Source organism: Lagenorhynchus albirostris, chromosome 9 (genome assembly GCF_949774975.1).
Source record: "Lagenorhynchus albirostris chromosome 9, mLagAlb1.1, whole genome shotgun sequence".
Classification (NCBI taxonomy): Eukaryota; Metazoa; Chordata; class Mammalia; order Artiodactyla; family Delphinidae; genus Lagenorhynchus; species Lagenorhynchus albirostris.
The window spans coordinates 37825846-37852447 of record NC_083103.1 but is presented as its reverse complement, the minus strand read 5'-3'; the positions used below and the strand labels follow the sequence as shown (position 1 = coordinate 37852447).

Sequence of the window (26602 nt, the reverse complement as noted above, 5' to 3'; positions counted from 1 at the left end):
CCTATTTCAGGTTCTGCAATGTTGTGCTACTCCTGCCAGAATTGTTAAGTTGAAAATTTATTCTTTAGAAACAGGATACTGTTTATATTTTAGATATTAAATGCAATGTGAAAGTACCCAGCACACATTCACTGTTTAAATTAACATTTGTTGAACCTCAATCTACAGATTTCTATTTCTCTATGCCATGAACTAGGAATTTGCAAATAGAGTTACAGAACCACTCTGGGCCACCCACTTTTGTGAATATAAAAGCACTTAAGTAAGGCAAGCTGACTTTGATGGAATAGCCTCTATTTTTCATCCACTTATATAACTCTGCATTGTCAAAGTGCACCAATAACTGGTGCTGTCATCTCTCATGCCCCCAAGAAAAACCTCCTTTGGGGCTCCTTCTACATTTATTTTCAATTGCCAGATCCCCAGAGGAAAAAATCAAATCACTGACGCTATTTCAAACTTCATGCTCAAGGCAGCCACTAAGAGGATAATAGGGCAGCTCAGCTTTTGCTCTCTTTGAGGAAGGAAGACACCCCATGGCTGTGAGAGAAAGGCAGAACACGTGTAAGGACATTCAAAATATAGCAAGGAAACCCAAAACAACAGAAAGAGGAGTTGGAGGAACCATTCCACCAAGGTAACTTATCATATAAGAAACAAAATGAGCTTTCAGAACTGCCATTCATTTATTGTTTCATCCATCATGCTTTCACTCAGCAAGCATTCACTGGGCACCCATTATATGCTAGGCACTGTGCTAGGCAGGCAGGCAGCATAAGCAGATTTCTTTTTTTTTAAATAAAGTTATTTATTTGTTTGTTTATTTATTTATTTTTGGCTGCATTGGGTCTTCGTTGTGGCACGCAGGCTTTCTCTACTTGCTGTAAGCGGGGGTTACTCTTCGTTGTGGTGCGCGGGCTTCTCATTACAGTGGCTTCTCTTGTTGCAGAGCACGGGCTCTAGGCGCTCGGGCTTCAGTAGTTGTGGCTCGCAGGCTCTAGAGGGCAGGCTCAGCAGTTGTGGCGCAAGGGCTTAGTTGCTCCACGGCATGTGGGATCTTTCCGGACCAGGGCTCGAACCCGTGTCCCCTGCATTGGCAGGCGGATTCTTAACCACTGTGCCACCAGGGAAGTCCCCATAAGCGGATTTCTAGTAAGTAGCAGAATATCAGTCCACAACTGCTCACTATGTTCCTGCCTCACTAGCTTTCCTTCAGGTTGTTGTGCAAGGTCCTTTCATGCTTCAGCACAGGCCTCAGCTTAAATGTTTCTCCTCCAGGAGGTCTTGCTTGATTTCTACCCTCACCCCACCCAGGACTAGATTAGGCATGTCATAGCATCTCCTTTCTAACACGCTATCTACTCATCATTACTTGGTCTTCCCCAATAGATGGTAAGCTCCACGTGGGCAGGGATTGCCTCTCTAGTGACTAGCATAGAGGCTGAAATACAACAGAACTCCATAAATATTCCCTAAACGAATAAACGAACTGGGAGTTATGGGTGAACCATTGGCCCTGACAGGTATATTGGGAAAAATATGCGATTTGGAGCTCAAAAGACTCAAACGTGAACCCCAGTTCCAGCACTCATTAGCTGTGACACCCTAAGCGAGTCCCATGATCTCTCTGCACCTCAGTTTCCTCATCTATAAAATGAAATAAAACTTCATGAAGATGCAGTTAAGATTAAATAATATGTGAGTAAAGTCATTGGCACAAAATAGATGCTTAACAAATAATACTTCCCTACCCCCACCCCCACCTCAACTCTTCTACAGTGAAAAAAGAATTCATAACAGCAAGGCAGGGTCCCAATCCTACAGGAACTTATCAACTTATCAAGACAGGAATCAGGCACAGAGTGACAAGATTGGAACTGGGTAAGTCAGGACAGGGGTAGCAGCAGCCCAGATGACATCTTACTGACTCCCAGGCTGTGAACTTGAGCTTCTTAAATCTACCTGATCAAGGTACAACACTGGGCCTGGGACCAAGCCTGCAATTGGAGATCAAATGGCTGTGGCTTTGGGAGAAGGTAGCAGAGACTGAGCTCATTCCTCAGGCCAGAAATGGCCTTTGAAGCATTCGGAAAAAAGCACACATAACTCTCTTCCCCAAACCTGCTGTCTGTAGGTAACTGGAGGGAACCCAAAAGTCTACAATGGGCTACAGTTACTTTGTAAGACCAGTGAGGGGAAAGCAGTGCAGTGCAATGGGAGGAGCGCTAGTAGGCCTAGACTCCAGGCAGGATTCAAGTCCAGACTCTGCCATCTACCAGATGTGTGCTTTGGGGCAAGTCTTTCCCTTATCTAGGCCTCATTTCACCATCTGTAAATGGACGGGACTGGACTAGGATGATTTCTAAGGGCTCTTTCAGCACTAAAGAGCTGAGATTCCAGATGCATGTCTACCACCTGTGACCAGTGGGCAGAGGGGGGGCTCCTCAATCGCTCACACCACTGACCTGACGCTCTGCTGCACCTTCAATTGCACAGCAGATGAAATGGTCAGAAGGAAAAGCTAATTTAGTATTTCCTCAGCCTTTTTTTTTTTTTTGCAGTACACGGGCCTCTCACCGTTGCGCCCTCTCCCATTGCAGAGCACAGGCTCCGGACGCGCAGGCTCAACGGCCATGGCTCACGGGCCCAGCCGCTCTGCGGCACGTAGGATCCTCCTGGACCGGGGCACGAACCCGTGTCCCCTGCAGTTCTCCCAACCACTGCGCCACCAGGGAAGCCCTCCTGAGCCTATTTACTCTCCTGATTCAGCCCTGCACCTGTTCCTTCTGCGCTTGCAATTTACTAGACAGTATCATCACAGGCACTCCCCGTAACAGCTACCATTTGCCACTTGCTTGGGTATTTCAGGTCTTTTTTTTTAAAGACTAACTAGAGTATTATAAAGACTAATCAATAAAATTGCTAAATAAAATTGACCCAGAAAACAATCTTCTCCTTACTTTGTTTCCATCACAAAAGCAATACCTTTAATGAATTGTTGACCTGCACTGGAAATCAGACTACTATCAGAAGAGACATGGGGGCAAATATATAATGCCTACTTCAAAACAAGTAATGCTACACAGCGTAATGTAATCCATTCATAACCCAGGGCCTTTCTCTTATGGAAACAATACTATCAATGTTGCTCAATACCCCAGGCCTGCTGCCTTGCAACAATATCCACCCTTACCACCAAACACATACCCAACTAAGTACCTTTTAATATATACTAGCCACTCTTCTTAGGGCTGGAGAAACAGTGGTAGAACACAAATTCTGTCCTTAAACAAAGTCTGAGGTTACAGGTTAAGTGGTCTCAGCTGTGGAAGAAAAAGTGGCAGATGGGAACCAGGTCTATATGCAGGAAAATGGTCTCTGCAGGCACTCAGGCCGAAGAATGGATTGCAAAACACTGCCTGATATCCACACCAGAGAGGCCACATAACGCTGGGGCAGTGAGTTTTCAAAGTGTGGTCCCAAGCCATCAACATCAATACCACCTGAGGACTTGCTAGAAATCAAATTCTCAGGCTCCATCCCAGACCTACTCAATCAGAAACTCTTGGGTTGAGCCTTGTAGTCTGTTTTAACAAGTCCTCCAGGTGATTCCGATGCATGCTTAAGTTTGAGAATCACTGCCTTAGAGCATCCCAAATGCTGAATATTTGCAGTAAAAAAAATGGTAGAAAACTAAGTTGTCCATTAAACCTAAGAGAAAAACCAGGTAAGAAATAAGTTTTTAAAATTATCTTAAGGGTTCGTATTTTGGAAAAAGCATGTTTATTAGAAGAGGAAGGAAGAGACAGAAATGCTGGTTCTGATGCAGAAGGGAATGTCTTCGCATATTCAGGAGCCTCTGAGGCATAAGGCCCCAGGCCTTTTCCTGTGCGATACTTCACTACCAAATATAAGCCTTTTCTGTGCCTTCCGCTGAGAACTCGTCACTTTAGAGGGTGTTCCCACACATTCACTAGCAGGGCTCTCAGCAACCACAAATAAGGTCACTTTTTTTTTTTTGGACTCATAAATAGGATGATGAAAAGTAAAAAAGGAAGGAGCAATGAATGTTGTGACGTCACTAAATTTAAAAAATGAAGGGGGAATTAAAAGAAGGAGAAAGAAATATGTGAGTATGTATGAGAAGGAAATTGTTTAAGGTAGGATTTGCTGAGCTCTGAATAACAAACAAAAGAGGGGGCTAGGACCAGCCCAAGAAAGAGAAAAGAAGTAATGAAAGAATGTTGATATATATATATATATATATATATATATATATTTGTGTGTGTGTGTGTGGTATGCGGGCCCCTCACTGCTGTGGCCTCTCCCGTTGCGGAGCACAGGCTCCGGACACACAGGGTCAGCAGCCATGGCTCACGGGCCCAGTCGCTCCACAGCATGTGGGAGCCTCCCAGACCAGAGCACAAACCCCTGTCCCCTGCATCGGCAGGCGGACTCTCAACCACTGCGCCACCAGGGAAGCCCGAGATATATATTTTTTAATTGGAGTATAGTTGATACACAATGTTGTGTTGGTTTTGGGTGTGTAGCAAAGTAATTCAGCTATACAGACATATATATTTTTTTCAGATTCTTTTCCCTTATAGGTCATTACAAAATATTGAGTAGAGTTCCCTGTGCTAGGTCCATGTTGGTTATCTATTTTATATATAGCAGTGTGTATATGTTAATCCCAAACTCGTAATGTGTCCCCTCCCCACCCCCACTTCCCCTTTGGTAACCATAAGTTTGTTTTCTATGTTTGTGGGCCTATTTCTGTTTTGTGTATAAGTTCATTTGTATCATTTTTTTGGATTCCACATATAAGCAATATCATATAATAATTGGTCTTTGTCTGCCTTACTTCACTTAGTACGATAATCTCTAGGTCCATCCATGTTACTGCAAACGTCATTATTTCATTCTCCTTTATGGCTGAGTAATAAATCCATTGTATAAATATACCACATCTTCTTTATCCATTCATCTGTTTATGGACACTTAGGTTGCTTGCATGTCTTGGCTAATAAATAGTGTAAATAGTGCTGCAATGAACATTGGGGTGCACGTATCTTTTTGAATTATGGTTTTCTCTGGATATATGCCCAGAAGTGGGATTGTAGGATCATACGGTAAGCCATATTTTTAGCTTTTTAAGGAACCTCCATACTGTTCTCTATAGTGGTTGTACCAATTTACATTCCCATCAACAATGTAAGACAGTTCCTTTTTCTCCACACCCTCTCCAGCAATTATTATTTGTAGACTTTTTGATGATGGTCATTCTGACTGGTGTGAGGTGATACCTCAGTCTACTTTTGATTTGCATTTCTCTAATAATTAGCTATATTAAGCATCTTTTCATGTGCCTTCTTTGGAGAACTGTTCTTGGTCTCTGCCACCAGATGGTGAAATAAACCCAGCACAGTTTAGTTGTGGTCCAAAAGCTTTTATTTTGATTTGTCTTTTCTTGTTTTTATTGCTTTGTGGTGGGAATGGTGATGCAGAGCAACTTGCAGTTGGGTCACTGGGGGAAGGGAGAGCATTATGAGCAATGGATTGCTTTTATGCATGTTAATTCAGTCAGTGAATTAACTCTTAATTAAAGAGTATCATAACATTTTAAAATGTAATAAAAAATGCCCATGATGATAAAGGCTATACTGAGTTATACATTAATATTTTAGTCCAACTAAATTTTAAGATAGTACATTTGATTTTAAAATATCTATTTTCCTGGAATGAAACTCAATGTCAAGTTAGATCTAATTTTATGATCCAAACGCAATTTTCCTCCAGCACACCACAGAATGTTAAATACTGAGGAAGACAATAATAACGAAAAGTCAGCTGTACTGTAACAGCGAATTTCCTGTAGAAATGATCTGAGTTTCTACAGGTCACAAAGGAAAAGATATACATGGTTAATCATAAATCCATCTAAAGATAGTTTATTTCTAACATCTTTCATTTTAAATGGAAGCTTAAAAAACTCTCTGGGCTTGGAGGGTTGTAAATTTAATGATGTTGTTCCAATTCACTACTGGCTCCCATTGATTTTCTCTCATTTTAATCTGTATTGATTGATTAATGTCATCTTGTGACAGCCAAATGGCAGACTAAGGAACAAAAATGATGTGCATTGAGTTGGACCTCTATTAGAAAAAGCACTAAACTGGGAATCGAGAGACCTGGGTTCTGGTATTTGCTCGCTTCTACTGGCTGTCACCCGGGGAAAGCCACTTCATCTCTCTGGGCTTCAGCTTCCTCGTATATTAAATGAAACAATAATCTTTGCCAAAATTCACCAAATTTTTGTGATGAGCAGCTGAGAAAACAAGGAGCTGTTATAGTAAGATAGTACCTAGATTTCCCTAAATTCAAACCAAACAAGCAAACAAACCATCCACTGAAGAATAAACTACTTTGAAAAGATTTCAAAATTAGACAAAGAAAAATATGCTGCTTTAAGGATCACAGATATCAAGATAGGCAGGTAGGAAAACTAGAAAATGGTTTTCAGTGTTGTTAGATACTCAGATTTTGGATCATCAAAATAAGTGTCTTTGGAAAAATTGAGTTTGAATAATCCCAAATATGATGTTAGAGTTACCATAGCAACAAATGGGACCATTCAGTTGAGGCAATCAGTAAGAGGCTCTGCTTTTCCTATGATGACAGCTACAAGAAAGTTTCTACTAAAGGTGGTACCTCTCTGCTTACACATACAGTTTCAAAATGCTCACAGAATTAACAAGACTCAAGTGATTTTTAGAATAAATTGAATAATGAAATACACTAGGATTTTTTAAAAGTGTTGAGATCCTTGAATGAAAGGTATTATCTGGGTATTTTTATCACTGCTATTATCCACGAAGGAATACCAACCAATGAGTCCATAGACAATTTACTCTGAATGTTTCTTGAGCTGCCATATTAATAAAAGGTAATATAATACATGGTAAATATGTACTCAACAAAACAAGAGCTTTCAACCTCTCTTAATTATTAGTGGATACTCAAATTTAAACAAGGCAAACCATCCCTCAAACAATTCAGATCACAGAGCTAGACAAATATTAGCTTAGTTGCCTCCCAGCTGGTGCCCAGACAGAGTTCAATCCAGTTACAGAGACAAGAAACTGCCTGTTCCTTGTCCTGTTAAACCCATATGTCTGATAGCTCTCCTCCACATAAGACCCATGGCTTAGACATTAGCTCTACTATTAACTATAAAAATGGTCCATTTCATCTTGATGGGACTAGTGGTAGGGGAATCTTAAGGTTAAAAACTTCATAAAGATGCTTAATCCTCTGACAATTCCAAAAGAAACAGACCTCTAGGCCTCAGGCTATATGAGATTTGTAGCCCTGGAAGAAAAAGGAACTAGAGACCAAGATGTATTAAGAAACCTCAACCAGGGCTTCCCTGGTGGCGCAGTGGTTGAGAGTCCGCCTGCCGATGCAGGGGACACGGGTTCGTGCCCTGGTCCGGGAGGATCCCACATGCCGTGGAGCGGCTGGGCCCGTGAGCCATGGCCGCTGAGCCTGCGCATCCGGAGCCTGTGCTCCACAACGGGAGAGGCCACAGCGGTGAGAGGCCCGCGTACCACAAAAAAAAAAAAGGAAAGAAAAGAAACCTCAACCAAATGAGTTTCTAATAAAATCACAGAACCAAAAAAAGTTTATCCTAATTTTATTTTTGTATAACAATAAATAAAATTATTTGCAGAAAGAAAACTCCATCTACAATTCCACCATCTAAACCACACCTTTTTTCATTTATTCAACATCTCCTTCAAATCCATATCTGAGCACAAACAGAATTTTACTCAGATGTATGACTACGTCCCATTTCTCACTTAACCTAGAGAAAGTGTTTTCAAACTGTGTCCTAGAGAGACCTTGTGTTTCTTAGACACACCTCTGGAGCTCCCATGAAGAGCAGGCCTGCTAGCAGGCAGCCAAGTTGTAAGGCCTCTTTCTCCCGCTCCCCACATTCCTACCCCTATGCCCAATTCATTCAGAATAGTTCCATTTTTATCTGTTTTAGGTTTTGAGATTCTGTATAAAATTTTGCTTGAAAATAAAACAAAAAATTGTTCTATTACTACTAAGCATTTAAAAACTAAGGATGCATAGAGTCATGAAATGTTAGAGCTAGGAAGAACCTTACAGATCCACTGATTGTACTTTACAGATGCTAAAAGGAGACCCCAAAAGAAGAAAGACTTGCCCAAGCTCATACAGATGATTAGGAACTAGAATTAGATCCCAGGTCTCCATCCCAAACTAATTTGGGAATTATTCATTCACTCCTACAATAAATATTTATCAAATGTTACTGTGTGCCAGGCACTGATTTAAGCATTGAGAAGTTAAAAGGTACAAAAAAAAATATCCTGCCCTCACAGCACTTAGAATTTAGTAGAGGAACACAGAAGATAAACAAAACAAATGAGTACAGTATATAGTATATTAGAAGGCAATAAAGTAAAGAAGGGGGATGAAGGCACCAGGGTGGGAGGTTAGAGGTTGCAACTGGTACATTTCCTCAGAGACTAGTCATTAGGTCTTTATGTACCTGATAAGAATATGTATGTATGTGCTATCATTCTTGCTACTTCAGGCTCACTAACTCGGAAGAAGAAATAATCTAATGGTAAGTCTATCTGAAATTTTCCAGGACTCTATCTACTTTTTTAAATGGCATACAAAGCAAATAAGTGTAATATAACAAGCAGAGTGTTAAAACTCTTTGGTAAAAATGTTAAACAGGAAAATGACGATGTAGGAAGATCCCGAACTCAACTCCTCCCATTGACACACTGAATCCACAGCGATATATGGAACAATTTCCTCCGAAGAAAACCTAAATACTGGCAGAGCAACCCCTTCACATTGGGCAAATGAGAGGGAAGATTCATCAAAACAGGTAGGAAAGGCACAACCCTGCCATAATTTTCATGCCTGGCACAGCAACCCACAATCGGGAGGGAACTCAAAACCCAGAGCTTCTCCCAGAGGAGCAAAGGGTTTGTGTCCCACATCAAACACCCCAAATTTTAATACTGCCACCTGAGAGACGAGCCCCCAGAACATCTAGCTTTGAAGACCAACAAGGCTTACATGGGGCTGTGGTAAATTGAGGAAGGTCTCCTAAAGGGCCTGGGCACAGACTCACCTGCCCCAGGGACTAATGCAGAAGCAGCAATCTGAAAAATGCCCACTTTATGTGAATGAGACTCATTCCCTAATTTTAAATGTTGGTCTGAGGGGCAGAGGCCTGCTGGGATACTCTCCAGGGACTGAGGCTGTTGGGAGCTCTCTCTCTGCCTTGCTAAAGCCAGTAGGTACTATCTTTTTTTTTTTTCTTTGTACTCTCCTTTTTTCTTTTTCTTTTTTTCTCTAAATTTTCTTTTTCTTTTTCTCTTTTCCTTTTCTTTTCTGTTTTTTCTTTTTTTTTTTTTTGGTGAGTGCCATCTTCACACTCTCCCTCTGCCTTGCCCCAGAGCACCAGTATCTTAGAGAGGGGAGCTTCAACACACCTGTGGTGATTCGGTTTTTATGTTTGGTGACCCAGTTTTTGTGGCTGCCACCCAGGGGAAGCCCTCTGATCACCTGGCTCTGGAGGCTGGGGGCCTTGTGTTCCTGGGTCCCATGGGATTAACAATTGGAGAGACAGTCCTTGGCAGACTACCACTCCCAGGGCACTGCACAGACAGCAAACTGAAACATACCCCCAGACTTTCTGAGAAAGAGGCCTATATGCTTTGTCCAGGAACTTTGGACTGAGGGGCAGGTTTCTAGTTTGGCCAACAGAGGGGCTCTCAGGGAATGGAGGCTGAAGAACGCAATTTTTTTTCTTTTTTTTTTCTGAGTACAGTTATAAAGCAGAAACTAGCACACCATTGTAAAGCAATTATACTCCAATAAAGATGTAAAAAAAGGAAAAAAAAGAAATCTTGCCATTTGTGACAACACGGATGCATGGATAAACCTTGAGGGCATTATGCTAATTGAAATATATCAGAGAAAGACAAATACCATATGATCTCATTTATATGTGGAATCTTAAAATTAAAAAAAATTTTAAATAATAAAAAGATAACATATATGCAGAGAACAAATTGGTGGCTGCCAAAGGAGAGGGGTAGAGGGGTGGGCAAAATGGGTGAAGGTATACTAACTTCCAGTTATAAAATAAGTAAGTCATGGGGATGTAGTGTCTAGCATGGCAACTACAGTTAATAATACTGTACTGCATATTTGAAAGTTGCTAAGAGAGTAAACCTTAAAAGTTCTCATCACAAGAAAAAAACATTCTGTAACTATGTGTGGTGACAGATGTTAACTAAACTAATTATAGTGATGATTTCACAATATATACAAATATTGAATCATTATGTTGTACACCTGAAACTAATATAATGTTGTATGTCAATTATACCTCAATTAAAAATAATAAAAAATAAAATTAAAATGTTAAATGGTACTTTAGAAGCACACATGAGCAAGATATTAATTGTTGCACTTGGCTCTAGAAGTCAAGAATGTTGCCAAAAAAAAGAAGAGAGAGAGAGAGAAGTAAGGAGACCTGGCTGCCAGGCTTATTCTGCTATGGGACGTTGGATAAGATGATTAAGTTCTCTGAACCTCAGTTGCCTTACAGCTGCCTTATCTATAAAATAAGGGGGTCAGAGTAAATATTCTCTGAAGTTCCATGCTATCATTCAAATCTCAACACACTTTAATATGCCAAAAGCATTATATATCTCAGTAATCATATTAGCATTATTATTTGAATCCAAAATAACCCTGATAATAACACATCACATTTATAGAGTTCGTTGCAGGTTTCAATGTGTTTTCACATGCATTATTCTCCTCTGACAAGTAACAGAACAGCATTTTTTTCATGTTCTAATAGGGAAGGCTGACCCCTCATTCAATCCAAGGTAAAAAAGAGGCTTCCTGCTCTCCAGGGCCTGCACTCTGGTATGGGTGTGGCTCTGACCAAGGAAACAAGCGAGCCCCTCACAGAGAGACTTGCAAATTAGGGGTGTCATTCAATAGGGTTGAGGATGGGAAGAGCACTTCGAAGTCCCTTCAAAATCCCTTCCCCACTTGAGGGGTACAGGAAATTTTCAAATGAGATGCTTTAGACACTCAGGCATCTACCACTAGAGCAGTGATCAGCATAGGGACCAAGGAATGAAATGCAAACTTTAATAACTCTTGCCTTACTAAATATGTGTCAAGATTGTTGGTGGGAATGTAAATTGGTACAGCTACTATGGAGAACAGGATAGAGGTTCCTTAAAGAACTAAAAACAGAGCTACCATACAATCCAGCAACCCCACTCCTGGGTATATATCCGGAAAAGATGAAAACTCTAATTCGAAAAGATATACGCACCCCAATGTTCGTAGCAGCACTGTTTACAATAGCCAAGACATGGAAGCAAGCTAAATGTCCATTAACAGATGAATGGATAAAGTGGTGTGTGTGTGTACACACACACACACACACACACACACACAATGGAATGTTCCTCAGCCATAGAAAAAGAATGAAATAACGTCATTTGCAGCAACATGGATGGACCTAAAGATTATCATAGTAAGTGAAGTAAGTCAGAAAGAGAAAGACAAATATCACATGATATCACTTATATGTGGAATATTAAAAAAATGATACAAATTAACTTATTTACAAAACAGAAACAGACTCACAGACACAGAAAACAAATTTATGGTTACCAAAGGGGAAAGATCGGCGGGGGGGGGAGGGATAAATTAGGAGCTTGGGATTAACAGACACACATTACTATATATAAAATAGATAAACAACAATTTCCTATTTATAGCACAGGGAACTATGTTCTACCTTGTAGTAACCTATAATGGAAAAGAATCTGAAAAATAGTATATAGTTATATATAACTGAATCACTCTGCTGTACACCAGAAACTAATACAACATTGTAAATCAACTATACTTCAATTAAAAAAAATAAAATTTAAAAAAATAGTTTTTTAAAATATCTGTCAAAGCAAACACTCAAGGGCTCCTTCTGTTTGTGTTTTGCAAAATAACAGTTTTATTGGCAATAAATCTGAGAAATGCTAAATATGTGTGTGTGTGTGTGTGTGTGTGTGTGTGTGTGTGTGTGTGTGTGTGCGCGCGCGCGCGCACGCGTTCAGAGTCCTTAAAGGACTTCCCTGTGGCGCAGTGGTTAAGAATCCACCTGCCAATGCAGGGGACACGAGTTCAAGCCCTGGTCTGGGAAGATCCCACATGCTGCGGAGCAACTAAGCCCACGAGCCACAACTACTGAGCCCGCATGCCAAAACTACTGAAGCCCACGTGCCTAGAGCCCATGCTCTACAACAAGAGAAGCCACCGCAATGAGAAGCCCACACACCACAACAAAGAGTAGCCCCCACTCACCACAACTAGAGAAGCCTGCACGCAGCAACGAAGACCCAACGCAGCCTAAATAAATAAATAAATAAAAGCACATGTTGTTTAAAAAAAAAAAAAAAGAGTCCTTAAAAATTCTATATCCTTTGTTCCAGGAATCCTATTCCTAGAAATCCTTCTTGAGAAAATAATCAGAGATTTGACCAAATTTTTAAGTTCAAAGATGCTGATCACAGCATAATTTTCAGTAGCAAAAAACTGGAAACAACCTACACTTCCATAAACAGCCACATAAATTGTGGCATATCGAAATAATAAAATGTTATTTTTAATGTTAAATAATTTTTTTAAACAATATTTAACGATATGGGGTAAATGTTCCCAATATAATTGCAGGTGGAAAATCTGTATATAAAGCAAACATAAAATATGCATATCTTGTGGTGTTTTTTGTGTTTTTTAATACATGTAGAAAAAAATGGAAAAATGCATTAGAATGTTACAAGTCATTTTTGCTAAACTGTGAAATTATGGGTGATCTTGGTGTTCTGTAATTCTGCAATGAGCACGCACTATTTTTACAACAAGAAATTAAAAATTACTTTTAAAAAATCCTTGTCCTACCTACCTCCCAGAGTAGTGATAAACACAAATATGAAGGCTGAGCTTTCTAACAGTAAGAACTATCCTAAAACGGAATACCCAGGGAGAGGGTTCAAGCATTGCCCAGTGACCATACGGCCCTTGATTAGGTCAGACTTTCAGAACTTGGGATTCTACAGCCTTCTGTGAAATCCCTCCACCTTCAGCATGTGTCTTGCATTGTTGGCAGGGCAGAGCTGGGTTGGACTGGTCCCACCCTTCCTGCCTAGTACCCTGATGCTTAGCTGTGCTAAGCATGTGCTTGTATGTGCTATGAGGAGTAAAGCAAGCAGTCAGTGGCCAAGAAAGAGAGACCCTCTAGGGGACCAATCTTAGCAGCCAGTGGCCACTGTGCCCTTACCAGCTTCCAACACCCCAAGTGGTAAAGGCCCTTCTGCCCAGCAAACATGTCGCTAGGACCCCTGCTACTGACTCTCAGATACAGTCCTCATGCTAACTTCCCTGAGGATCTAAACTGGTCCTAAGGCTTTGCTCTGCAGCTGTGGTCCAGATATGGCATGGAGGAAAGGACAAGTGAGAGTGTCAAATACAACCCTCAGATGTTTTTCGTTTGTCCCACCATTTGTTTGGTCCACCAAGTGTTTTAAAAAACAATATACCTGAGTACTTGTATGGCTTGGTCAAAATACAGAATGCCCCTGTAGGCAACAAAGCTTGTGAAAAATGGGAAAACTGAGACTCAAAGAAGGACAGTGATTTGTTGAAGTCCACGCAGCAAGTTACTGGCTAGAATACCGGGTTACAGGGTCTAAGCCTGGGTGTCCTGACTTCTTCCAGTTCAATGTGTGACATTACAGAATCCCTGACTCTCCAGGGACTCTAGGACCCCTGATACCATGAGGAGCCCCAGACCCTCCCACCCCCTGTGGGTTCAGGATTGCAGGAGACTTTAGTCATTATTTTAAGTTGTCAGTGACTGCAACATGGGGATATATGAAGTTCATACTTGGGACTCAGGAGTAATTGACAGTGGGCAAACAGGAAATGACAGCACATACTAGGAAGGAGGGTATGAGGAGACAGGATAGGCCCTGCTCCCCCTGGATGGCTGATACAGAACCAAGTTAAACAAAGTGAACAAATAGCATCTTAATGCTAAGGAGATGCATAAACAAAGCTACAATCATCCACACTGCTCCCCAGAGGAGACAGGCAGGGATACTCGTGGCTATCAAAGGAGACTGAATTGATGAAACAGATGAGTGTGAGGGAAAGATGCTCCATTTTCACCTTGGTTTCTTGGTCCTCCTTAGCTTGGCTGTAGCCTTGCTCTCATCAGACAGTTCACTGTGTGGGACAGAGTCTAACAAATGTGATAAACTCTGAATGAGGGAATGTCATATTCTTGACTCCCTCTTTAAGGTGGTGCCTCTATTACCTGGGGAAGGGGCAGGAATTTGGTGATGTGCTGTATTCTCCCTACCATTCCATATTTTCATATTCTCAGAAAATAAATGATACAAGAGTAGAAGGTGGGGCAGGGCTGAGAGGAAGAGAGAGTGGCAGGATAAGAAGAAAGAGGAAGGAAGATTAGGGTAGAGGAAAGAAGTGAGAGTAGAAAAGTATATATTCATAGTAAACAAGTTGGATGACAAGGCAGGAAACATAAGGGTTTTTTCTTCCTAACATAAAAGGGATGGTGGACTTCATTACTCTGATTTTTATCCACCCACTGACCTGTCTCCACCTCCCTCCCTAGCCTGTCGGCTTCTAGGGTAATGAAGTATCAAGGTAAATCAGGCAAGAGCATTTGAGTGTGGACAGAAAAATCCACCTCAGCGTGCTGCTGAGGTGAATACAGCGTGCTGCTGCTGGCTTCCGCTGGATCATCCGGGTTTGCCTAGACATCACAGGCAGCAGGACTCCTGAGGGCCCGGGCAGCCTGGGTGGGGAAGGGGGAGTCAATGAGTCAGCAGGAAGCAAAGACACAAGGTGTATCCCCAAAGTGCAAACACAAGGAAAAGGCCAGCCCCTGGGTCAAATTCATAGCTCAGTGGCGCCCTGTCCATCTGGCAGCAGATGGCTGTTCTATTCTAGATTCAGTCATTCCCCTTGAGAAAACCTCTTTGGTAATGACGTTCTCAGTCCCTTTCTCAATTTGCACTTAGTGCTTAGACATCATCAGGACATGCAACCAAGAACAACGCCACAAAGATTCTCAGCAATATTTGGAAAGGAGAAGGAACACAGTTTTTTGTTCATTTTATTTTTAATTAAAGGTGTTAACTGCAGAGGAAAGAGACCTATGAAAACCTTTCTAATAATGCAGACGGTATACTCTCCACCCGGGCCGCTCCTTCCCTCTTCCAGTCTAGCAAAGAAGAGGAAAGCAGAATGGGATCTAGCAAATCAACTGAGTCCATTCTAGTAGGCTCCACACGGAAGCTGGAAGACCACTTTTCAGATCAAAAAGAGGAGTCAGAGGAAAACTGAGCCACCTCGCACGCTTGGCACTCTTCTCAATGTACTAATATCCCAGAAAGCTAACAAGGCCACCTGGGATAGTGGAAGAGACTGGGAATCTGGGTGGCAGGCCCAGCTCTGCCACTGACCTGCTGTGCAGCCTTGAGCCAGGTGCTTATCTTCTCTGAGTTCCAGTGTCCCCATGTGTAAGACAGAGACGATAATATGTACCTAATTGAATATATATTATTGATTTTAGTTTTGTCTGTTAGAATTTCATATTTATGGAATCATGCAGGATGTAGTCTTTTGTATAAGGCTTCTTTCACTCAGAACTTTTTTGAGATTTCATCCATGTTGTTGGATGTATCACTTCGCTCCTTCTGAATTGCATGAATATACTACATTTCTTTATCCATTCTCCTACTGTTGGATGCTTGGACTGGTCCCAGTTTGGGGCCATAGTGAATAAAGATTCTACTTTCAGTCTATTCTAATTACTCTAGATACCTCATATAAGTGGAATCGCACACTATTTACCTTTTTGTGATTGGCTTATTTCATTTAGCATAATGTCCTCAAGGTTCATCCTTGCTGTAGCACGTGTCAGGATTTCCTTTCTTCTTCAGGCTCAGTAATAATTCCATTGTATGGATATACCACATTTTGCTCATCCACTCATCTGTCAGTGAACACTTGGGTGGCTTCCACCTTTTGGCTATTGTAAGTAAGGCTGCTATGAACATTCTTCAAGATCCCATTTCCAATTCTTTTGACTACATATCCATATGTGGAATTGCTGGATTATATAGCAGTTTTACTTTTAATATTTTGAGGAACCACCATACTGTTTTCCACAGCAGCTGCACCATTTTACATTTCCATGAACAGTGCCCGAGGGTTCCAATTTCTCTACATCCTAGCCAACACTTGTTATTTTTTTTCTTTTCTTTTCTTTTCCATAGTAGCTATCCTAATGGGTATGAGGTAGTATCTCATTGTGGTTTTAATTTCCATTTCCCTAATGATTAGTGATGCTGAGCATCTTTTCATATGCTATTGGCCATTTGTATATCATCTCTGAAGACATGCCTATTCAAGTTCTTTTGTTCATTTCTAAATCAAGTTATTTTTATTTTTGATGTTGACATACTGTAGTTTTATAGCAAATCTTCAAGTTAGGTATGTGAATCCTCCAACTTTTCTTCCTTTTCAAGACCTGCTTTGGACATTCAAGGTCCTTTACATTTCCATATAAATGTTAGAATTAGCTTGTCGATGTCTACCAGAAGAAAAGCCTCTTAGGATTTTGACTGGGATTGCTTTAAATCTATAAGTCAATTTGGGGAGGACTGACAACACTGAGTCTTTCCATCCATGAATGTGATTTATCTTTCCATTTATTTAGGTCTTCTTTAACTTCTCACAGCACTGTTTTACAGTTTTTATGTACAGTCTTTTCAGATTTTTTTTAAGTTTATACCTAAATATTTTATTATGCTTTGTAACATAATTGTAAAATAATTTTTTAAGATCTTCCAATTTTTTGTTGTTGCTGTATAAAAAATGTAATCAATTTCTGACCGTTGACTCTGTACTCTGTTAAATTCACTTCTTGGTTCTATCTAAAGTTATCTTATAGATTCCTTAAGATTTTCTATGTCAACAATTATGTCATCTGTCAATAAAAACAGGTTTATTACTTTCTCATTTTTAAGCCTATTATTGCTTTTTCTTACTTTATGGAACTCACTAGGAACCTCCTTCCAGTATAATGTTGAATAAAAATGGTGATAGAGGGCACACTTGCCTTAGTCTGATCTTAAAAGGAACACTTTCAATTTTTCATTATTGATTATGACATTTGCTTTCTATAAATGCCCTTTATTAGATTGCAGAAGTTCCATTCTATTTCTAATTTGCCAGAATTAGATTTATTATCACAAATGGATGTTAAAACTTTTTCCAACTTTATTGAGGTATAATTGACAAATAAAAATTGTATGTATTTAAGATGTGCAATGGAATTTGATCTACTTATACACTGTAAATGATTACTACAATCAAGCTAATTAGCACATCTATCACTTCACATAATTACTGTGTGTGTGTCTTAAGAACACTTAAGATACACTACTCTCTTAGCAGATCGCAAGTATAGTATACAATACAGTATTATTAACTATACTTACCATACTATACGTTAATCTCCAGAACTTATTCATCCCATATAACTGAACCCTTTGACAAACATCTCCCCATTTCTCCCACCCGGCAACTACCATTCTACTCTGTTTTTTTTTTTTTTTTTGGATTCCATATATATATATATATATATATATATATATACACCTACTTTCACTTCTGATACTGGTATTTTGTGATCTCTTTCTCTTTTTTCTTGATCAGTCCAGCTAGATACTTGTTGATATTTTCAAAGAATTGTTTTGGGTTTATTATTTTTCTCTATTTTTTGTTTCCTATTTCATTAATTTCTGCTCCTATCTTTATAGTTTCCTTCATCCTACTTATTTTGGGCTTACTTTTCTTTTTCCACCTTCTAAAGGTGGAATCTTAAGTCACTGAATCTAGTCCTTTCAAATATATGCACTTAAGTATATAAATTTTCCTAAAAGCACTGCTTTATCTGCATCCCACAAATTTTCATTATTATTCAGCCAATAAAATGGACAACCTAGAAGAAATGGACAAATTCTTAGAAATGTACAATCTCCCAAGACTGAATCAGGAAGAAATAGAAAATATGAGCAGGCCAATTACCAGTAATAAAATCGAATCAGGAACAAAAAACCTCCCAACAAACAGAAGTCCAGGACCAGACAACTTCACAGGTGAATTCTACCAAACATAATTCTACCAAACCTATCTTCTTAAACTATTCCCAAAAATTGCAGAAAAAGGAACACTTCCGAACTCATTCTATAAGGCCAGCATCACCCTGATACCAAAACCAGACAAAGACACTACACAAAAAAAGAAAATTACAGGCCAGTATCATTGATGAACACTGATGCAAAATCCTCAACAAAATATTAACAAACTGAATTCAACAACACATTAAAAGGATCATACATCATGATCAAGTGGGGTCTCAAGGATGGTTCAATATCTGCAAATCAATGTGATATATAATATTAACACATTGAAGAATAAAAATCATCGATCATCTCAATAGATGCAGAAAAAGCTTTTGATGAAATTCAGCATGAAGTCTTAAAATCTTTTTATTTTGAAATGAATTCAAGCAGAGAAAAGTTGCAGTACTATATAAAGAAAACTCATATTCCCAAATATTAACATTTTACCATCTTTGCTCTATATTTCCTTTCCTCTCTTTCTCCATTTTCTTTCTGAACTATCTCTGAGCCAGTTACCAAACTGATGCCCTATCACTCCAAAACATGTTAGTGTATTTGTGACCAAAACCATCAACACTCTCGACATAACAATTCAACCATCAAAACTAAAAAATTGGGACTTCTCTGGCGGTCCAGTGGTTGGGACTCTGAGCTTCCAATGCAGCGGGCGCAGGTTCGATCCCTGGTCAGGGAACGAAGATCCCAAATGCTATGCGGCGTGGCCAAAAACAAAAAACAAACTAAAAAATTAACACTGGTATGTGAGTACCAACACAACTTCAGACTCCATTGAGATTTCACCAATTGTTCCATTAGTGTCCTGTGCAACAAAAGGATCCAGTTCACAACTGTATGTTTCATTTAGTTGCCACACCTCTTTAGAATCTTTCAATTTGGAACAGTTCCTCAGTCTGTCCCTGACTTTCAGGACCTTGACACTTGGGAAGAATGGGCCTGCTTTTGGTCACTCTCCACTTCCTTCAGGTGGTTATTTTTTTACATTTTATCTGAGTTTACAGTTGCTTTCTGTGGGGTTTGGTCCAAAAGAACTACTCCACCATTACCAGAAATGGAATCAAGATGGGATTCCCCTCTTCTGACCACAGATGACACATGGAAAACCTGCCTCTCTGTTTGACTAGCATGACAGTTCTCACATCTACAAAATAGGAACAGCTCCAATATGCAGCCTCATAGCATTTCATATAATTTTTCCAAATATCTATTTTATTATTATAATTAAGATGATGCCTATATGGAGTTAAAAATCAAATAGTACAGAAAAATATCAAATGAAAAGAAAAAGTGCCCCACCTAACATTAAAAGATTTATCTCTAATGAGCAGAATCTCTCCATGCTTGGCCCACCAGTGATACGAAAACTAAAGAAAACTCTGACTGAGAATCAGAAGACCTAAGTTTCCAATTCTGGTTCTACTGCTCCAAAACTGGCATTAGGTAAGTCACCTATTCATGCAAAAAGTATTTACTTAGCTCCTGGTAGCATATTTAACCCTCTGTACCTCAGTTTCCTTATCTGTGAAATGCATAACACTATCCATCTTTTCCATATGCCTCACAGGCAGGAAAAAAATGATGCAATACTGTATGTTTGGGTATGCTGAAAGTTGAAAGCATAATACAAATGTAATAATATATCAAGTGTTAGACCTCTGGAAAAATCAACATGAAAATCATAAGACTTAGTTGGAATATAGGAGACAAATTAAAGATGAGATGTGAATGGAAGAATCTATATTTTATTTGGTTTTATATTATTATACTATCTATACCTGTACTGTCCAATACAGTAGCTACTAGCCACATGTGGGTATTTAAATTTGAATTCATTAAAATAAAATAAAATTTAAAATCAATTCCTCTGTCACACTAACTACATTTCAAGCGCTCAGCAGCCAGCTGTGGTTACCAGCTACTGTATTGGACCAATACAGACCATTTCCATCATCATATAAAGTTCTACTGGAGAGTACTGATCCATACTATTTTATATAATGTATACTCTTAACTGCCTGATATTAATGTTGTTACTGTGGAATTAATGCATAGCAACTAGCCTGCCACTATGAAACAAAACAAACAGAAAAATCTTAAAGCTAAAAAGAAATCTGGATAGGGAAGAGTTCTAACTAAACCAGAATGTTAGTGGCCTTAGAGCTTTGGAAGAACCCTTGGAATTGCTTGTCATTACACAGATTGGAAAGCTGAGGCCCAGGAAGCAGAGTCTCTGACCCCAGGTCCCACAGAGAGTTAACATTCGAGTTCGAAATGGAATCCTGGTATTTCACAGCATAGGCTTTGCAGTAGGATCTGGATTTTAATCACAACTCTAGCCATGTGGCCTTGGACAAGTGACCACCCCCAAGCCTCACTCTCCTCATCTAAAAACTGAGGAATAATAATCCCAATGCTGCTCAGTTGTCCTGAGGATTAAAGGGACGATGTCTAGCATCGTCTAGCAGAGACCCCGGCACCCCAGCACCCCACTGGGACTTGGTGGATGCTACCCGCTATCATTATTAGCTGAGACACTGCTCTTTCCACTACACCGCAAACTCCGATCGGGAAGGCTTTGGCCACCACACGCATCATCACCATGGAGCTGGTGAGTATAGGAAAGAACGGGGAAATTATGCAGCTTGGCAAAATGTGCCAGGGGAGCAGAATGATAAATGCATTGTACAGCAGTAACTACGGAACTGCTCCCACAAGTCCCCAAACAGTAGCAGAAATTTCACCTTGAGGGGTGCAAAGGGAAATGTACCGTTTTCTTGCCTCTGTGCTCTTCCCCTTAAATAGGCATCTGAGGAATGGAGCACTGCGGACTGAGAAAGATGTTTATATTTCTATGACCCTCAAGCTGAGACAACTGGAGGAGTCAGCATTCTGTTTCCATTCCTCTCCTTCCAGAACGAATATATCACAATTCTGTCAGCAACCTACAGCTATCCCCACCGCCGGCAGACCTCTCCAAGCCTGCTTCTGAGTAGGTGGAGCTCAAATCCCCGAGGCTTCTTCAAGTGCCCGCTGTGTCACCTAGCCCCTTGCCCCATGCCCTTCAGGGTATGACATTCCCCCCAAATCCTAAAATACAGTGCCCACTCTCCAGCACCATATGCTATCCTCTGGAAGATGACCACACACAAGGTGCTCAGATGCTAGAGCAAAATCAAATAGTAACAGGTGAGGAGAGGTTTCCATTCAATTCTGCAACAAATCTCAACCACCTGCTTTAAGACAGGCACTGTGCCACGCACAAAAGATACAACCGCAACCAAGACATGGTACCTGCCCTCAAGTAGTTTATACTTGAAATGGCAACTGGAGTTGTCCAAAGTAGAATCAACTAGGTAAGCTCTAATCTGAGCCTTGTAAAGTGGTACAACTTGGATTTGCAGGTAAGGGGGCTGGGATTGAGACACTACGAAATTCATCCCTGTTGCCAGTATGAATGAAACAGAAGCCCAAGAAAGGACCATGAGGAACTAAAATATCCTTTCTCAACTCTTCAAAGGCACACTTCACTGTCCCAGCTTTAAAGTGGGAGTTTCTGGTGAAGGAAAACCATTCACCTCCCCTAGTCTGTGCCTAGACACCAAAGAGGGGAGAAGGAACTGTCACAGGCTCTACCTCTTCGGGCACCATCTGGATGTCTAGGAGGGGGTGGTGAGCACCATTCTCAGTCACCTCTTTGCCCTCCAGCCTGAACAACCACCATCCAGTCACCTGGATGTCCATTAGTCCAGGACACTGCCACTGTGTTATCTCTGCCACTCCCTAGCTGTGTCCTCAGACAAGTTACTTCCCCAAGTTTTGGTTTCCTCATCTACAAAATGGGGATGTACCCTGCTCCATGGAAATGAGGTAAGAATTGAAAGTGATGTTTATACAGTGCACAATGTGTGGTACATAGTCAATGTTCAACAAATAGGAGCTATCATTATTATTATTTCTTAAAAATCCTAATGTTCCCCATCAAGTCTTTCTTAATTGCCAACCTCTGTGCTCATACCCAAGCCTGCCAATACCATCACCAGGTTTATCATCTCAGAAGGAACCAGCCTCTTCCTATAGATCCTTCAGAAGACTGAAAAGCCTTGATCTTCTCACCCACCAAACTCAGTCTCCCTCAGCCTTTAAATTTCAACTCCTCTAAGAAGCTCTGCCAAAGACTCAAGAAACCTGGCCAACAACTCTTTTCCTTGACACTGCCCCTAGATCTCTCTGCTCCCAAGTCCTCAGCTCTTACCTGTAGGAGATTTATACCATCAGTCACATCCCATTCAGAAAGCTGTAGGACTCTAGATGTCCTCCCTGTTGTCACTTTCCAAGTCCAATGCTCAAATGCACTGACAGGTAATAATGGATAAAGAGGAACACAAGAATCATGGAAATGATTCATATCAAACTCCAGCTCTTTAATAACTGACAACAATTTGCAAAGAGCTACAAGAAATGGAAGTTTCCTGAAAACCCACAGAAGACTGCATATGACAGAGAAGTCAACCAACTTAACTTACATTTGTTTGTTGCTTCATTGTTATAAAATGCTTTCATATTCATAATCATTTTGACAACAACTTGCAGTGGCAAGCCTAGTAAGCAGTATCATATCTGACAGTTGCAAAATCAGAGGTTCAGAGAAGTAAAGCAGTTTGTCCAAGAATCAAAAGACAATGTAAAGTCACTTAATTCTCCCAAGTCCTTCTTCTATTGGTTGCTCCTTCACACAGACTCTATCATCAAATGATGTGCATGCTCCAGGCTAGTAAAAAAAAAAAAAAAAAATCTTACACAAAAAGGATCACATGGAAATAAAACTACAGAGAAGATACTCAAGAATGACTAAATTATTATTCTAAAGTGAGGAACTTTCCTCACTCAATCCTGGGAGTGCTAGCTACATCAACACATACATTTTGTTCAGCAACCATGAGCAGTTGTCCCCAGGCAGCTCAGTCTCCTGAAGTGGCCCATGGAAGGTCCTCATGGCAGCTACAAGCAGCCTCCCAGCACCTATTAGTGGCTCCCACGCTGCCTCCTGCTTTCCTTTCTCCTTACATTTCTGGCCCCTCTGAAAAGCCAGAAGCTTCACTGTTGATTGATTGTCATAGCAGCTGCTATTTTCACATCTCTGATTCCTTCCATTTCTGCTACCCACAGCCAGTACCCCCCATCTTGGATGACACCAGGCATCCAGTAAAAACAGCTCTCATCCAAAGAGCAATCTGCAGATGCAGGAGGTGGCCATCAACACTGACAGCGTTCCCACAGAGAGAACCACTACATCACAGAAGGGAATTACACAATCATACAAAGACTAACTTCTTCCTTCTAGTCATAATTTGGTGGTCCCACTACCAAACGGCCTGGGGTCTTCGGGTTCTGAAGGTTACATGCCAAAAGCATGGCCTGGTTTGCTTCCTTGGAAGTGACAAGAGCAATGTTTTCTCTTTATCTACCTCGTGGGGCGCCTACCAGCCAAGGCCTCAGAGGCTCAGGACACTGCAGGCCAAGAAGAGGCTGGAACTGGATGGGATTACCTTTGGGGAAGAGGGGTGACTACAGGCTTGGTTCCTAAGGCAGCCATTCAATAGAACGAACCCAAAGGGGTCTGGCAGAGAGAGGCTTGATTCAGGCCCTTGCCAATATCAAAGAAGGCCTCCAAGCAGGAAGCTCTGAGCAGCAATAACCTTTGGAATCAAACACTTGGAACTCTACTGGGGAATTCAGAACAAGGTCCTGAACAGTGACCAGGGGTCCAGAACACAGAGTCCAGGCCCCGGGCAATGAGACTGGCAAAATCCAGGCTCTGCTCAGGGTAGGGTTCCTGTGCTAGTGGAACTGGAAGAGAGGTCCAGCTGTCTGGACAGGGTCAGTGTGGGAGGGAGAAAGCATTTAAGAAAGGTAAAAGGAAGGCCAGGGTTCATCACAGCCAAGGAGCCAGGCCTCCAGCAGCCCACCAAATGCCAGATCTGGAATCGCAAGAGGTCTCAGGGACAAGGGAGGTTGAGGAAAGGTGGAAAAGGGCTTCAGGGACAGCAGTCCAACAAGAGTCAAGGAAGGGGGGTAATGGCACCAAGCAAAGAAAAACTGAGAAAGAAAGAAGAGGCAGGTCTGTTAGGCTGAATGGCAGGAATACTGAGATGAATATAAGACATCGTCCTTGTTATCCATTGTTGGGGGTGGGGGTGGGGAGTAGTTGTCCAAGCAGCCAAGGGCAAAGGAAAGCAGAAGAACCAGAAGAATCAAAGACCCAGAAGTATCAAACAATGTGACGATTTCGTTGGTTTGACACAGATGTATTGCAAGGTGCAAGGGAGAGGCTGGTAGAAGGTGAGGCTGGATATTGACAGGGGCGGTATCAAGAAGAGCTTTTTATGACAAGCCCGAGATTATAGACATCATCCTAGATGGGAGGCCAAAAAGCAAAGGTATACATTCATCCCTAAAATAATTATTTGTTGAGTACCTACTGTGTGCTGGGCACTAATTAAGGTGATGGAGACACAGTGGTGAACAAGGCCTACAGTCACACTCTAATAACTGCATTCTTTGCACAACTAGCTGTGGAGATTAGGGATTGTGTGTTTCTCCTACCTCTTGAGGGCAGAGGTTGGCTCTTATTCTCCTCTATTTCCAGAAGGCTCAGCTAAGTTTCTTCCATATAGTACCTTTCCAATAAGTGTTTATTGTGGGAATAAATGTTTCCTGTATTTTCTTTTTTTTTCAATTGAAGTATAGTTGATTTACAATGTTGTTAATTACTGCTTACAGCAAAGTGACTCAGTTATACATATACATTCTCTTTCATATTCTTTTCCATTATGGCTTATCATAGAGTATTGAATATAGTTCCTGTGCTATACAGTAGGACCTTGTTGTTTATCAATCTTATACATACCAGTTTGGATCTGCTAATCCCAAACTCCCAATCCATCCCTCTCCCACCTCCCTCCATATTTTTTAAAATCTTTTTTTAAAAATAAGAACATAAGATCAGATTTATATTTTAGTACATCATTTTGGCAGCTGGGTGGGGGCACCTAGAAGGTGCACAAACTAGAGACAAGGGGTTCTCAACTAAGGGGTGGTCACTGTCACTAGGCAATAGATAATGGGGGTCCAAGCTAGAGGAACAGTGGTGTAGATGGAGGTAGTTTTAGTGCCCTGGCCAATCGATTCACTTAGAGCTCACTCAGCCTTCACAGACCTTGTATTTCTCTCATCAAACCACTGCAGCCTCCTTTGAAGCCTCTGTTGGCTTCTGTTTTCACTCTAAACCTTGGCATGATTTACTTTCACCCTGGGACAGCCCTGTTTTCAAGGTCAAAGCCAACAAAAGACAGCTGGTCAACTCCAGGGTGACCCCGGGCACGGCCTGGGGCAGTCGTAATGCTGCAGAGCATGGTGGTGACACACGAGGTCACTGGAGTTTAAATCAGCGCTGATGAATTTCCTCTGCCGCTGAGAGGAAGCACCGGAGACATCCTTGCTGTTGATGCTGATGGCTACCTCAAAAGACAGGAATTCACCCTCCCCAGCCCTGCATGGAGATTGGCTGTGGGTTACCAAGCACCTGGCCTCCGATATTTTCACTGGTCCTGATTCTAAGAAGTATCTACCACAAAATCCAGGACAGTTCTTTGTAGCTCCTAAGATCTCAAGTGATTAAGACAGAAGAGCAGCTCTGATTCAGACTTATAATAAAACCTGTGTCTGAAGCATAGAGGGGCTCACTTGTCATGAACCCAACAGTAACTGTTTTGTACAGCCCTTTAGAGTTTATAAAAGCCCTTTTATAGCTTATTTGCATCTTTCAATAGCTCTGTAGGCAACGTAAAGCCGATATTATTACTCCCATTTTGTAGACGAGAAAACTAAGGCTTGGAGAGGTTTTGACTGGCCCAAAGTCATATGAGTTGTCGGTGACAGAGCAGAAATTCCAACCCTGGTCTCACTCCACATTCAAGCCTCTGTCCATCACATCTCCAACTCTAGCAAGCACTAGGGTTTACCACAATCATGAGTTAATGTCTCTGTCCCACTCCTCACTGACACCAGTCCTTTCCTTGCTGCTTTTCCTCATTAGACAGTGACCCAGATTACAAGTCTGGAGAGTGCTACCAGGTCTCCGTCAGACCCAACTACCATGAGCGATAGCCAAAGCCAGGGCCCAGGGGCACATTCTGATCAGAACTGTCCAGAGA

At 41.1% G+C, this 26602-nt stretch overlaps 1 protein-coding gene across 9 annotated transcripts in view; it reads right to left on the bottom strand.

Moving 5' to 3' along the window:
* SERGEF (secretion regulating guanine nucleotide exchange factor) overlaps positions 1 to 26602 on the bottom strand; it is a 238076-nt gene that overhangs the window by 155758 nt on the left and 55716 nt on the right. For 4 of the 9 annotated variants that reach the window (XM_060159571.1, XM_060159567.1, XM_060159572.1 and 1 more), the window contains exon 10: positions 12454 to 12498. The exons of the other annotated variants lie outside the window; for them this stretch is intronic. In XM_060159571.1, the coding sequence (XP_060015554.1) occupies positions 12454 to 12498 (45 nt within the window). The remainder of the gene's footprint in view (positions 1 to 12453; positions 12499 to 26602) is intronic. 9 annotated transcript variants of the gene reach the window in all.